The sequence below is a fragment of the Oreochromis niloticus genome, linkage group LG9, assembly GCF_001858045.2.
Source record: "Oreochromis niloticus isolate F11D_XX linkage group LG9, O_niloticus_UMD_NMBU, whole genome shotgun sequence".
Classification (NCBI taxonomy): domain Eukaryota; kingdom Metazoa; phylum Chordata; class Actinopteri; order Cichliformes; family Cichlidae; genus Oreochromis; species Oreochromis niloticus.
In genome coordinates, this window is record NC_031974.2 from 16,528,479 (window position 1) to 16,541,427 (window position 12,949).

At 43.0% G+C, this 12,949-nt stretch overlaps 1 protein-coding gene across 2 annotated transcripts in view; it reads left to right on the plus strand.

The window, feature by feature from the left end:
* Positions 1 to 12,949, plus strand: part of ptprn2 (protein tyrosine phosphatase receptor type N2) — a 145,294-nt gene that overhangs the window by 108,291 nt on the left and 24,054 nt on the right. For both annotated transcript variants that reach the window (XM_005448928.4, XM_013277574.3), the window contains exons 12-13: positions 7,585 to 7,800; positions 10,619 to 10,822. In XM_005448928.4, the coding sequence (XP_005448985.1) occupies positions 7,585 to 7,800; positions 10,619 to 10,822 (420 nt within the window). The remainder of the gene's footprint in view (positions 1 to 7,584; positions 7,801 to 10,618; positions 10,823 to 12,949) is intronic.

The following is a 12,949-nucleotide window of genomic DNA, read 5'->3' on the forward strand; positions in this document are numbered from 1 at the left end:
AAGCCTGGGCTGGGATTCACATAAGAAAGAGGCCTATTTGAACAAGCTCATCTGGGGAAAACACCAGAATGACATGGCTGACACACACACGGGCTTTGAATGGTTCCTCTCTGAGCAAGTGATGAGCATGAGACACAGCAATTCAAATGTTTCAAGTAAAACCCAGAAATGGGACCTTTTTGGGTCTTTGAACATCTTCCACTGGAAAACATGGTCTCTCTCTCACACTCTCCCTCTCTCACACACACACACAGACACAATGCATTTAAAGACATTCACCTCGCTGTCAACTTTCTGCACCTTAAGTGATGTTTTAAAAGAGGCTTAGACAAGAGCGCAAAGTGCCACCTTTTATAGTCTACCTCTGTATACGTATAATTTTATGTCTGGGGGGCAAAATCAAAGTGCAGTGTAGCGACTAACAATATCCCAGAATGACATCGGTGTACTGTGAATACAAGCAGACAGACTTTCAAACCAAACTTTTCGTCCTCGCATCTCTGCCCCTGCCTTTATGAGAGCTTTGTTTCATGACAAAAAGTATAAGGGTAAATGTGTAAATCAAACGCTTAAAAACAGAAGAGTTAAAAACCCAGATGAGCCTCGAGATTTCCCTCTCACACGTATCGTGTAATATCACTTCGGCAATAACGATAACAGCTGGTGGATCTGGGAGAGGGGTGGGAATAAAAAGGAAGACAAAACCCAAATGTATTTTGTACTGCATACATTTCTCTCTGCGCTACAGTTTGAAGCTAATCCTCCAACACCTTCCCAAATTGAGCAGTAGAAACCACTTCTCTCACATATTATTATGAATAATTTATTGCAGCCTGTTTCAAAAAGCCTAGCAGAACACCCCCCAAACTATTTTTGGTGTAGCACTATCTCACATTAGTTAAGTCTGCAGGTACACATTGCAGCTGTTGGTTTCTTGTGCGGCACTGTAAATGACATTAGGCTCTCACTGATAGCATTATAGTGTGATTGGTATACGTGTGCGCCAACAATGTGCTGCCTCCCTGTCCTCTGCAAGCTGGCTTTCTATTCTGTTTGCTAAAATAGAAATATTAAAAGCTCAGACTTCTGTGTGTCCAGGTGAAGGTCTTCCTACACCGTTAGATGGACTGTTGAAGCACACCTGCGCATTTGTGACAGACATGTCAATATGCCCAGTTGTCTGCAGCCTGTAGGTGCAAAGATAATACCTGAGCAAGTTATTGTCTCTTCAACCCGTTTCTGAACTTACACAGAGGCATCAGTGGATGTCTCTGCTCTGCCATCGCAGGTAGCGCACTTGATCCTGGCATTTGTTTAACATTTCTCATCCCCACCTCTCTCCTGGTGACATGGTGAAGTGCCGCATACCTCTGTCTGCCACTGTTTAAACACACTCGTTGCTTTTCCGTCTTTTTTCTTTATTAGAAATGTGAAATGTGTCACAGAGGCAAACAGCCTAGCAGCGAGAGTAGAGGAGGACAGATAAGCCATGCAGGACTCAAGGCGGCTGTTGGAACATGTGTTACCCCGAGGAAGTACTTACAGGAGGGACACGCAGGCGAGACAGCATCTACGATTATCAACAGTGACCACGAGAGCGACTTACTTCAGTACGATCCTGAATTTGACTGCTTGTAGGGTTTTGTGTGTGTGTGTGAGAGAGAGAGAGAGAATGAATCGATACACGTCAGACCTCCCTGGTGAGATAACCATTAGCATTGGCCTCACTGGGGGGATGTGACACGAGTTGTGAAATGGCACTGTGCGGCACGTAGCAGACGGCATGTGTGAAAATGTGTCCATTTACGAAGAGTTCAAGTAAAGGAAAACGGCATGTGCCAAAGTCGGGCTTTCCTTCAAAGAAAAGGTAAAGGGACGGGCTGTTCCATCCTCTGAGCGTCAAGGGAGTACTCTTGTTTGGGTGAATGTGGGTTTAGATAGGGCTGACAGGTGTGTGACCAGGGTGTCTTGTGTGAAAAAGCGTGAACAGGTCTCTCTTCCAATCCACCAGAGACCAAGACAGATATGATCGCCGACTTAATGTAGGGACTGATTTTCTGGGGATTAACTTCAGGGGCCACTATTCATTTCTTACCAGTAATAAAACCCACACACCGGCAGTCGTGATAAAAGTCTCCCACCATGCATTACTTCTGCATCTGTCGTGCATTGCTGCAACAGCAAGCCACTGTAGAAAGAATGAGTTCATCTGCTCAAAACTGAATCAGAATCCTGCGAGTTAGAAAAATTTACCTTGCAGGCCATGAGCATTTGCGTGCCCTCTCGCAGGCAGGAGAGAAAACAGCGTCTGGGTTCTGAATAATTTTCTGATATTTGCAGATGCAAGTGTGCAGAGAACACGACGTGAGAAGTGTGAAGCGTATTGTGGCCATGAGAAAAGGGGAAAGCCAAATGCACTCACAGTTTTAGTTTTGCAGCTAATCCTGCTTGGTACAATTACGCGTTTAAGAGTTTTTGGGGGATGCTGTAAATTTGTCGAGTCAATCGTAGTGTGTTCTGCTTCAGGTTTCATCCCCGCGGGGCCCGTCTGGTTGGCCCTGCTTTTTTTTGGGGTGGGGGGAGATGTGGCGGCGTCCGATGTGGCCACAGACCCAGGCTGGACAGCAAGCTCGTTTTTGTTCTCCCCTTCACATTGCCAACTCCAGCTGTCACACTGAGGGACAATAGAGGAGAGGAGGGGGTGCTCTCTGAATGGAAAAAATAAACTGGAGAGCGCCCCGTCACACAGCCCCCCTCCCCACGACTCGTCATCTGCATTTGACAGGACCCCCGTTCTCCTCTCTTCACCGCCCCTTTTCTTTTGCTTTCTCCTTTTCTCTGCTTGTGCTCTCCATAATCCCCCTTTCTCTCTCGCTCTCTCTCTCCCTGCTAAGTGCAGCTGTTGCTCTCCATTGGATCTTTTTTTTTCAGACTGATTGCTAATTAGGATAGCATTTTATTGAGTTTTATCCTTAAAACTTGTTAAACTTGCAATTTCCACCTCCTTTTCACTTCATTTTGGCAGCACTGGGAAGGAAGCGGAGAAAAGACTCAGCCAATTATATGCAATTTTACTTTAGGTTGAGCTTCTTTTTTTTTTTTCCAGAATGCACCCAATCTATCTCCGATGCAGCATTCATATAGTTTACAACTACTGTACTGTGTGGTAGCCTCCAATAATAGCGCTCACTTCAGCTTTAAATGCAAAAGCCTACTTTGAAGAATAGACTACCCCATCTCCCTTATTCTGCTCACATAACTGAATCCCTGGGAGAGGGAGCAGAGGAAAAGCAGAGCCTGAGAAAACAGCAATTCACACACCAAACACAGAGACCCCTAGTAGCTCAACAAATGAGTGACTAGCCCTATGTCCATTCATATCGCCCCTCGGCCCGCAAGCCTATTAGCCAGGCATCGCTCCTTGAACATTCACTGTCGACAACATGTGGAGGCATCGCTATAGCAACCAGTGGATATGACATGTGCAATGGACGGGGACTCCTGAGCGGCTGAATATAAGGAGGGGCTCAGCCTTAACTAAATGATCGCAAAAAAAAAAAAAAAACCCAACCCCACCACCTCCCCATCTCTTTTCATTGGCACAGAGGCGCTGAAAGGACTCACTAGTGGGGCTTCTGCACATTCTTCCGAGGCTCGGAAAATCAGGCGGGCATATCCCACATTCTTCTCCCTTTTCTTATTCTCTTCGACTCTCCCTTTTTTGCCCCCTTCTCTTTTTTTTTCTTCATCTACGTGTTGAAGCCGCGGTCTTTTGTTGGGGCTGGGGAGGGGGCACGCATGGGACCATCGCAGGGGAACTTTTGGAGAAGCGGACTGAGTGGGCGGCCGGGACGCGCAAACGCTTCTTGGAGCTGCGGCGAGCGTCAGTGGTTATCCGTGCTCTCTGGAATACAAGACGCAGCATCAGCTTCCGTTTACTGTGAAATGTGCGCTCTGCCCGGCGACATGGATTTGGGTAATTATCTCCTGGCTTGAAAACGCGTGTGTCTGTTTTGTGCTGTAATCAGTGTACAAGTTTTAACGGTTAAAGAGAGAGAAAAGGATTGGCTTGGAAAAAAAAATAACAAAAGAAAAAAAAAACTTGCGAACAATCACGGTGAAAGCCCGTGAGCGAAAACGGTTTTTCATCGAGATGCAGAATAATTTAGGAGCTCTGGTTTCAGTCTGAGCACATTTAATTTCGCTCCTTCTGCGCGATAGTTTGCTCAAGACCGAATCACCAAAAGCTGATGGCATAAATGTGATCGAGCATCGAAAGCATTTGCCTTGCAGTGTATTAAAAATAAATCTAATCTTACAGAAAGAAAAAAAAAAAGATTAAGAAAAAGAAATCCTAGGACACGGTGTGTTGAGTCTGCTGCTTTGATGGGAGCACATCTGGCTGCAGGGGACAAAGTTTCGAAGCAGGTTCATCTTCTTTGGTGCCGGCAGCTCCAACTCTTAAATGTTGAGAACTGGAACTGGTAATTCCCCTCTTTGACTGCTCAAATATTCATTTTTAATCATGTGTTTTGTGACACAAATATCCTTTTAATTCCTAGATTTATTTTCATCGTTTAAGTCTAGTTTAGGACTGGCTGACTTAAAAAAATCACATATATTGTAAATAAAATAAATGAAAAATTATTTTTATAGTTGCCAAATTTAAACAACATTAGACACTTTTAGTTTGGGAGATTTTTGTTCTTTTATTAATCACAGGTTCTCTCATGAATACTGCTTACATGGAGCTAATTTCATACCATTCAAATCTGCAATAGTAGCTGCAACTTTAAAAAGAAAAGACTTTGATTTAAGGTCTGGCGTTCTGGTGTTTGGAAGGATTTTCCTCTCGTACTTCTTAAAGGTATTGTGGCGTGAGTGAATGGATGGCCATTCGCCCCGACAGCACCTCTCTGCCTGACCTTCCCTCTTATTATGTGAATAATCCAGAGGACCGAAATCCATCTGCCCCTTGTCTCCTCTCAGATTGGCTAATTCACCACACCAGACAGGGGCGATGTGAGCAGAGAGGAGAGGAGAGCAGAGGGAGAGAGCCTGTTAGAGGCAGAGTTATAACCAGAGATAGGAATGGTGTTAAAATCATTTGTGTGTGTGTGTGTTCAAGAGATTTAACAAATACATTTCCAAAAAGATATAAAAAAAAACTAAGCTGATGATTTATTCTGTGATGCTTCAACCAGGTGATCTTTTTATTAAATGCACATAAAACAAAAGGGGGTAAAATTCTAAATGTGATTGCTTATGATTTTTTTTAAAGGAATAATTTCGGTTAAAATTATTCATTTAGTTATGAGGGAAATCTTGAAGCAATTTTTAGTTGAACCAGACTCCAATCATGGGGGGAAAAATAAATTAATACAAAATGTAATTTATAAAAAGCTGAAAAAAAGCTGAGGAACAAAACTCAAAAGGTAATTCTTCGCGGCACATCTCCTCCCCCCTTTTTCCTCCTTTTTTTCCTTTTCTGTCTCTCTTTTAGTTTCCTTCCAGTTCGATTGCCATCTTCAAACACTCTTTTAAGATCACACTGCATTTCAAGTCTGTTCGCTCCCAAACGTTTTTATTCATTTCAAGCTGTGCAGGTAAATCATTTTCGAGAGTAAGCCACGTATTACGAAGGGCCACGTTCGTGATGAACTTTATAATAAATGTTAATTAATTTTTTTTCGAAATAAAAGATAGAGTTGTATTATTGTGCTACTGCTGGAAATAGGTTTAGGCAGATCTGAATCAGTAGGCACTTTGATTTCAGAGGCTTGAATCAGTGTAGCATCCTATGGTGCCAGATATGCTGGATGCAAGGTGGAAGGAGGCTTTTTAAGCTTCGATATTTTTATTTTTTGTGTGTGTGTGATTATGTTAGAATGCATCTGATAAGATAAGTACTCCAGCAAATGAAAATAGTTTTCATTTCTAAAACATTGCTGCTGTCCGTGTATTCATTTGAATCACTAAAAACGAGAGACAATTCACTGGATGGAGGCCATTTCTCCCCTCTCTAACCGTATATGAGCCTCTTCAAACCTTTCGGTTGTTGTCCAACCTCTTAATGCTTGATTGAAACTACATGCTCGAGTCACCGCAATTGCAATCAACAGCAACTGTCGTCAGGCCCAACACAGTAATCGAAAAGACCCGGGCATCGGCACAACAGCTAAAACATTGGCAATTACGAGCCACAAGGTCAAACCGCATTGTTACTGGTGTGAGGTGAAGTGTCTTGTTTTGAAAATGGTATAACAAGATGTAGTCATCCTTCAGCCGGCCCATTAGACCCCTCAGGCTAAATGTCAGAGCTCGGCTGGCTCCTTTTTTTTTTTTTTTTTTTTTTTTTTTTTTTTTTGGTGTGGATTTGATTCATTCCACCCATCAATCTTTCAATATTGCATGCAGACAATTAGGAGCCTGCTGATGTATTCGTGCACTGTTATTGATATTGCCCTTTTGCAGATGCATAGCTATTGGCATGTGTGCAGCTGGTAAAATTAGATCAAAATCTGCAGAGAGCTGGCTTTTACAGAAACGCCATGTTTTTACGTCAATCGCAGAGGACAGTAAGGATGATTTATGTGAGGCAAATTGTGCTGGGCCAAATTGCACCCCTCTGTTTTGCAGAGCTCAAAGCAAAAACAAATTGACAGGATGCCTATGCAATCAGCACAGGCAGTCTTATTAGCAGCTACATTTTAGGTATCTTTAATTATCCGTCCGCATTATTGCTCCTAATTATCACTGTTATGCTCTCAAAATATGTATCGGCGAGGCCTACAGGGGATTTATCGTTATAGTAAATGGCCACAAGTGGACCAATTATCAACACATCGGGCCTATTCTTTAACCTACACTGATAAAAATCTCTTAGATGATATTACACCACATTAAACCTGGTCTGCTGTAGAAACTACTGTCTAAATTAACATGCAGCGTTGGTGTGAATGTTTGAAAAGCTTTTTTTTTTTCTTGTTTTTTACTGAACTGGTGATAGTGGTGTATGTGTGAGGGTCCAGTCTGCGCCGCCTGTGTCTCCCCAGTCCTGGTAGCCATTAGCTGTGCAGCTTGGGCCAGGGCCTAATCCAGCCAAACTCAGGACCAGAGGAGCTAATTAAGCAACAGCTTTTAGTATCCAGGCCTCCTGAAGCTGCACAGTGCCAGCCCGTGCCATGCCAGCACTAAATGGGGTTGTAAATATCTATAGTGGGGCACAGTGAGGAGACAGGACTGGACAGGGGCTGGTAATAGGGGTTGACTGAGTCTGAATGCATATTATCAAGCCAGAGTTAGAGCTCTCTAATGAGAATGGCCAGTCAGACAGTGGCAGTGGGTGGAAGGAAAGAGTGGGAGAGGAAGTGGAGGTAAGGTGACAAGGCACTTGCATCACTTCTGCATCCACATTTTTTTCCCCAACACAAGCCTTCAGGTGAAAATTGATGCACTGCAGACCTGATATGGAGGTTGCTGTAAATCAAAAGCGACTGCATCAGTCTGGGAAAAAGACAGACTGGCATCATTTACCGCTCTTGACAGCGTTTTTCTCTCTCTGTTTGTCTGCGTGTCCTCCAGAGGGGCAGCCTGACCCAGATCCCCGTGGTGAAGGAGACCAGGGTGGAGTCGGGCCAGTTTCTGCTGCTCTCCGTCCTCTGCATGCTCTTCATCCTGGTGGCCGTGGCAGTGTCGGCCACTTTCTTCTGCGTGCGCCAGCGCTCGCACCTACACATGAAGGAGAAGCTAGCCAGTCTGGGGACTGACACCAGTACTGATGCCACTGCAACCTATCAGGTAAGACCAGCCTCCTTGCTATGAGCCAGTCAGAGGCCGGGATTCTTATCCCGTGCTTTGCCATTGGAGGGAAGCACGCTCTGTTCAAATACGGCCAATTATCCAATTGGTTTGTGAGAGTTTGTCTGCTCATGTTTGAGTGACTCTCGTTCCACCTGCTTTTCGGGACCATTTTTTGATGCAGCGATTTTGTTGTTTTGTTTATTTTATGTGTTATTAAATGTTTTAGTAGTTTAACATCAAAACATTGTCATGTGTTTTTAAATCTTTCCTTTTTCTTTGCCAGTAGCATTTTTCCAATAGATATGCTTACCCTTTCATGTGAATTGTGTGTGTCTGCGTAGGAGACAGGGAGCAGACCGCCACTGTGACCTATTCCCTCAGTTCCTCCAGGGCAACAGGCAGCCTGGGCTGTATTGATTTTCAGAGTTGGGGCTCAGCTGTGCCCAGCGTGGCACTCAGAACACATTTATCTGCATGTCACGTTAACATTTTCAATATTTAATCAGGTTTTCACGAGGCTGATTTCCAAAGGCTGAGGTGTTATGGCGATGACCATTAAAAAAGATATCAAATAAAAAAATATGCAAATTAAGAATAGATGTAAAAATATTCTGCATTCCGAATCTCACTCTTTGATTATCATAAATTAATGAAAATCGGTGCAGATTTAAGGTGAAATCTGGTACCTGTTCGTCCTCTGCTAGCCACTCTGCTGTCTTGTGGGTGTGTACTCCATGCTTGACATACAGAGTTGTTCAGGGAGAGCTGTCTGCAGTGGGAGGGTGTTATTGTAAAATGGCAGCACAGACTGTAGATTTTGTTTCCCCTTGGCCCTGTTTTCATTCTGATTAGTTGTCTGAAAGAAGGGGGTAACGGGGAGAGTGTAATCTCACGACCTGTGCTTCTCCCTGGGCTCCGTGTGTCTCTCTCCTCTGGCACTAACTGCATCCCACTCCCTTCTTATGGGACCATTTCTCAGCGCTGGTACAGCACAGGGCTTTGCAGAGATGTTGAGAAGTAGGATGAATTATGAGGTGGACCTGGACTGTGCCCTGGGGCCAAGGCCCAGGGCACTGCTTCATGCCTCTAATCATTAAAGTCCGATGGCAGAAAAGCTGATCCAAGACCAGAGCTTAGAGAGGCCTGTGCTCCAGAGGGAAATATCGCTATGATTCATCATGAGATAGCATGTGCTTTCACGAGGCATTTTCACTGGCCCGCCCTGCCCTGACTGTTATTAATTGAGTATGGAAATGAATTCTGTGGAGCTGACTGCTTTGCCTCCCAAACTGAAACATGGTGGGGCTTACAGATTATAAATTTAACGTGGAAATATCCAGTGAGGCCACACCTTATTGTGGGGAAGCAGATGTAATATGTAAGCTTGCATAAATCCGGCAGATTTTCTTGCTTTTATATATATATATATATTTATATATTTTTTTATTATGCTTCAGCGCTGCCAACAGGCATGGCCAGAGGCGTTATCATTTCTGGTTGCCCATTTATTCGTACATCTTTTTTTTTTGGTGAACACAATAGCTCAGGAACGCTTTCTGGGAATTTCTTCAAATTTGACTATCATCAAAGTGTTTTAAGTGAGAGTGTCGTCACGGGGTGGAGTTTCATTACATGTGGCACAAACATGCAGTAGAGGGTCAAGCTGTGAGAGTTTGATGGTCGTATGTCAAAGATCAAGGTTACATCACAAATGTCTAACAAGTTAACATAATGCAGCAACATTTTATATCCAGCCAGGTTTTCCAGCCATAACTCAGGAAAAGGAGGAAGAGACTGTGACTGTATTTCTGGAATTTACTGATGCAGAACTGATCTTTGGCATCCACCTTTTAAAGTCTTCCATGGGTCTAAACGGGCATGAATATAAACCCCAACGTGGCTTGTTGGCCGAGGCATACAACCCTGTGGTGGTCATTTTAGTAGGTAATGCTCAGTCTTGAAGTGTTTAACCCCCTGAGGTCTAAATAACCAATAGTGATGGTCCTAACCATCAGAATATGTAATTTTAGAAAACAAAATAAGGGAAATAACACAAATAATAATTATATTATAATAATAATTCTAACTGACATGCATTAAAAAGTCATTTAATTTAATTTTGTCACTAAAACATCAGGGTACAGTTAGGCTAAGTGTTGGGGAGCTAGGATGACAAATTAGATCTCAGAGGGTTAATCCTCTGTCTCTGCACTGAGGCATGATGGGAGAAAAACTGACTCATTAAGACTACAAAGACCTGTGGTCTTAATAGAGGTGGCTTCTTAAGCCACAGGAAATGTTTATTCATTTATTTTGCAATAGTGGCACTTCATTTTGTATCTCCTTTGATTCTCTGCAAAACAAATATCCTTTAAAAAAAGATTCTTCTTTTTTAAGTAGTGCACTTTTTGCTGTGCAGAGTTTGACTTTACCGTGTGCATGTGGGGTGATTATGCTGTGAAAGATCCATTCTTTAGCGTTGAAGGGAGTTGTTTGTGTGGCAGCAAGGTGTGACATACTGAATTTATTCTGTAAGGGTTCCTCAACCATGTATTTTTGACATAATTAGTATAAGCTCCATAATCCACGAGGATAAGCCATTAATCTACAGTTAAGTGAGGACAGATCAACTCAGCCGAGATGCAGGATTTCACAAGGTGCATTTACAGAAACCAGCCCCTCACAGCAAGGATAAGCACATAAAGCTATTGTTACGTGCATGAAAAGAAGATAAATGCACAAGAGCTTGCGAAGAGGAAGAACTGCGCTCTTCATTATCCACTTCTTCACCATCGTCGTCTCCTGTAATCCACAGGAGTTGTGTCGTCAGCGGATGGCGATACGAACATCGGAGCGCGTCGAGCGGCCGGAGACGTTGCGCCACTCTCGGCTCAACAGCGTGTCATCTCAGTTCAGCGATGGCCCTGCAGCCAGCCCGTCGACCCGCAGCAGCACCTCCTCCTGGTGTGAAGAGCCAGTCCCATCCAACATGGACATCTCCACTGGTCACATGATACTGGTAAGAAGCTTTGCCTTGACTTGATTTAAGTAATGATTCATGAGGTGGAAAAAGGGTCAAAGAAGGAGATGAGTTATTAAATGGAGGTTGGTTGGTAACATGGCTTGTTGTCCAGCCCTCAGAGAGCATTTGTGGTTCTTGGCGTCTGACTTCTTCAACTGAACAAGCACAAACATCCCTTCATGTCTCATAAATATGCACTTAACCTGCCAGGGTGGGTTTAGTCGAGTGTGGGAGACTCCTAAGCTATGTAAGGTCAGCTTTCAGTAGACAGTCACAAGTCTACATCAGACATTCCCAGCCTTTGGTACTGCACTTCACCAGAGGATGGTGAGTGTTGAGTTGCTACATTAATCATAAAAGGTACAAATCAGGATATGATTCTAAGGAATGGCAGAAATATCCATAAAGCACGAAAAAGCTGCCATCCACAGATACCTGCTCCAACAGTGCACACGGGATGTCTTTAATGAGATCTGAGTGATCGTTTAGTAATGTCTGTCTAATGAAATAACTGTAATCAAATGCAAAACGCAGTCTGTTGTGAAAACTAGCAAGAGAACTTGAGAGGTGACAATTGTTAGCTGAGAGTGATGGTTTCAGGCTGCAGTTCTCAAGTTTTTCCTGGCATACCCCACTTCAGAAGGACGTTCACACGCACACCCCCACCCCACAGTCTTTAACAGTCATAAAAAATAAAAAGGATCCAAGCTGAAAGTGCAATAGCATCAGCAAACTCTATCCACCTGTTTCTGTCCCTCACCACAGTTTGAGAGCCAGTGGGTTTGGGTTAGTGGTACCTAATGAATGCTTGGAAAAATACTATTTAGGGTCATTAAATAGACAAATCGATAGCTAAAAGTGGTGGGAAGAAGTCTGATGATGTTTTCAAGTAAATAAATACGTTGACACTTAAGAAATTGTTTAAAAAATTTTGAATAAACAGCAAAAATAAGTGATCAATGACTGAAATATCTACTTTTATATAATTAATAGGTTTAAAAATCAAATTTTAATGTTAAAAAATGAACACTGACTCAAGTACCTTATGATGTCATATGTATGTGATTCTGCGATACTCGATAAATGGCCGTACAGTCATCTACGATGCATCACGATATACGCACAGAAGAGAGAATTATATATTTACTCACTGCATTGTGGCATTAATATGCAAGTGTTGGCATTGTGTGTCGCTTCAGTCGGTTAGCGCTCTGATTTGCTTTCCCTGGCTGCCTGCTGCTTCTCAGGCTATGCATTTATTGCTGCAAGCCAGTTAAGATCCTTGCACTCACTCGCTTTTTAGCTCCACCTTGAGGAGCCACGAGGTAATGTCTGTTATACGTCACGCCCCTTAGAGTGCCTGCATGGTTAAATGAAGATTGCCAGTGTAATGTATTTTGTACTACACCTAATTTGGAATATTCTGGCATACTGGAGCTGATCCAGTATAGAAAAATGTTTGCTGTCACTAGCTTTTATATATTTGATGAATTTATATGCTAGTGTCTGATTTTAAGACTTCCTGTATGAATACCAACAGCTTTATTTCTGTCTGTTTATCTGTCTGGATGGTGTTTTTCATCCCTCTCTCACCTCATTCCCTTCAGAACCCTGTTATCTTTGTTTTTTGTTTTTTTCATCACTCTTCCTGCTGTTTTCTCCCTCCTGCTTTTATCTCGGCTCTGGCGTCTTTATATTTTTTTTCTCCTCCTCCAACTTTTTCTTCCTACTTCTGTGTCATTTTCCCTCTTCATCATTCCGTCCCGTTCTCTCTCCTCTCTGTCATTTTCATCTCTTACCGCCTCTGTTTTCTCTTACCGCCGCAGCAAAATAAGGTAGACAATGTTTCGCGTGATGAGAGCGGCACAAAAGTGAAATATCATTACCCATCTGATTGTCATTTGGATGTTTTAGAAATTTTGTTCTTTTTTTTTCCCGTTTGATTGAAAAAGCTCTTGGTTGCCAATACTTCCACAAACACACAATGCATGGTTTGATTTTGCACAACTTTTGCTTCATTCATTTGAAACAAGCTTGATAAAAGAGATGGATAGATGCCTTGCAGTGTTTCCATTAATGGAGAGAGCATTCATCACACTGCATGTCTAGCTTTTATATTGGGAG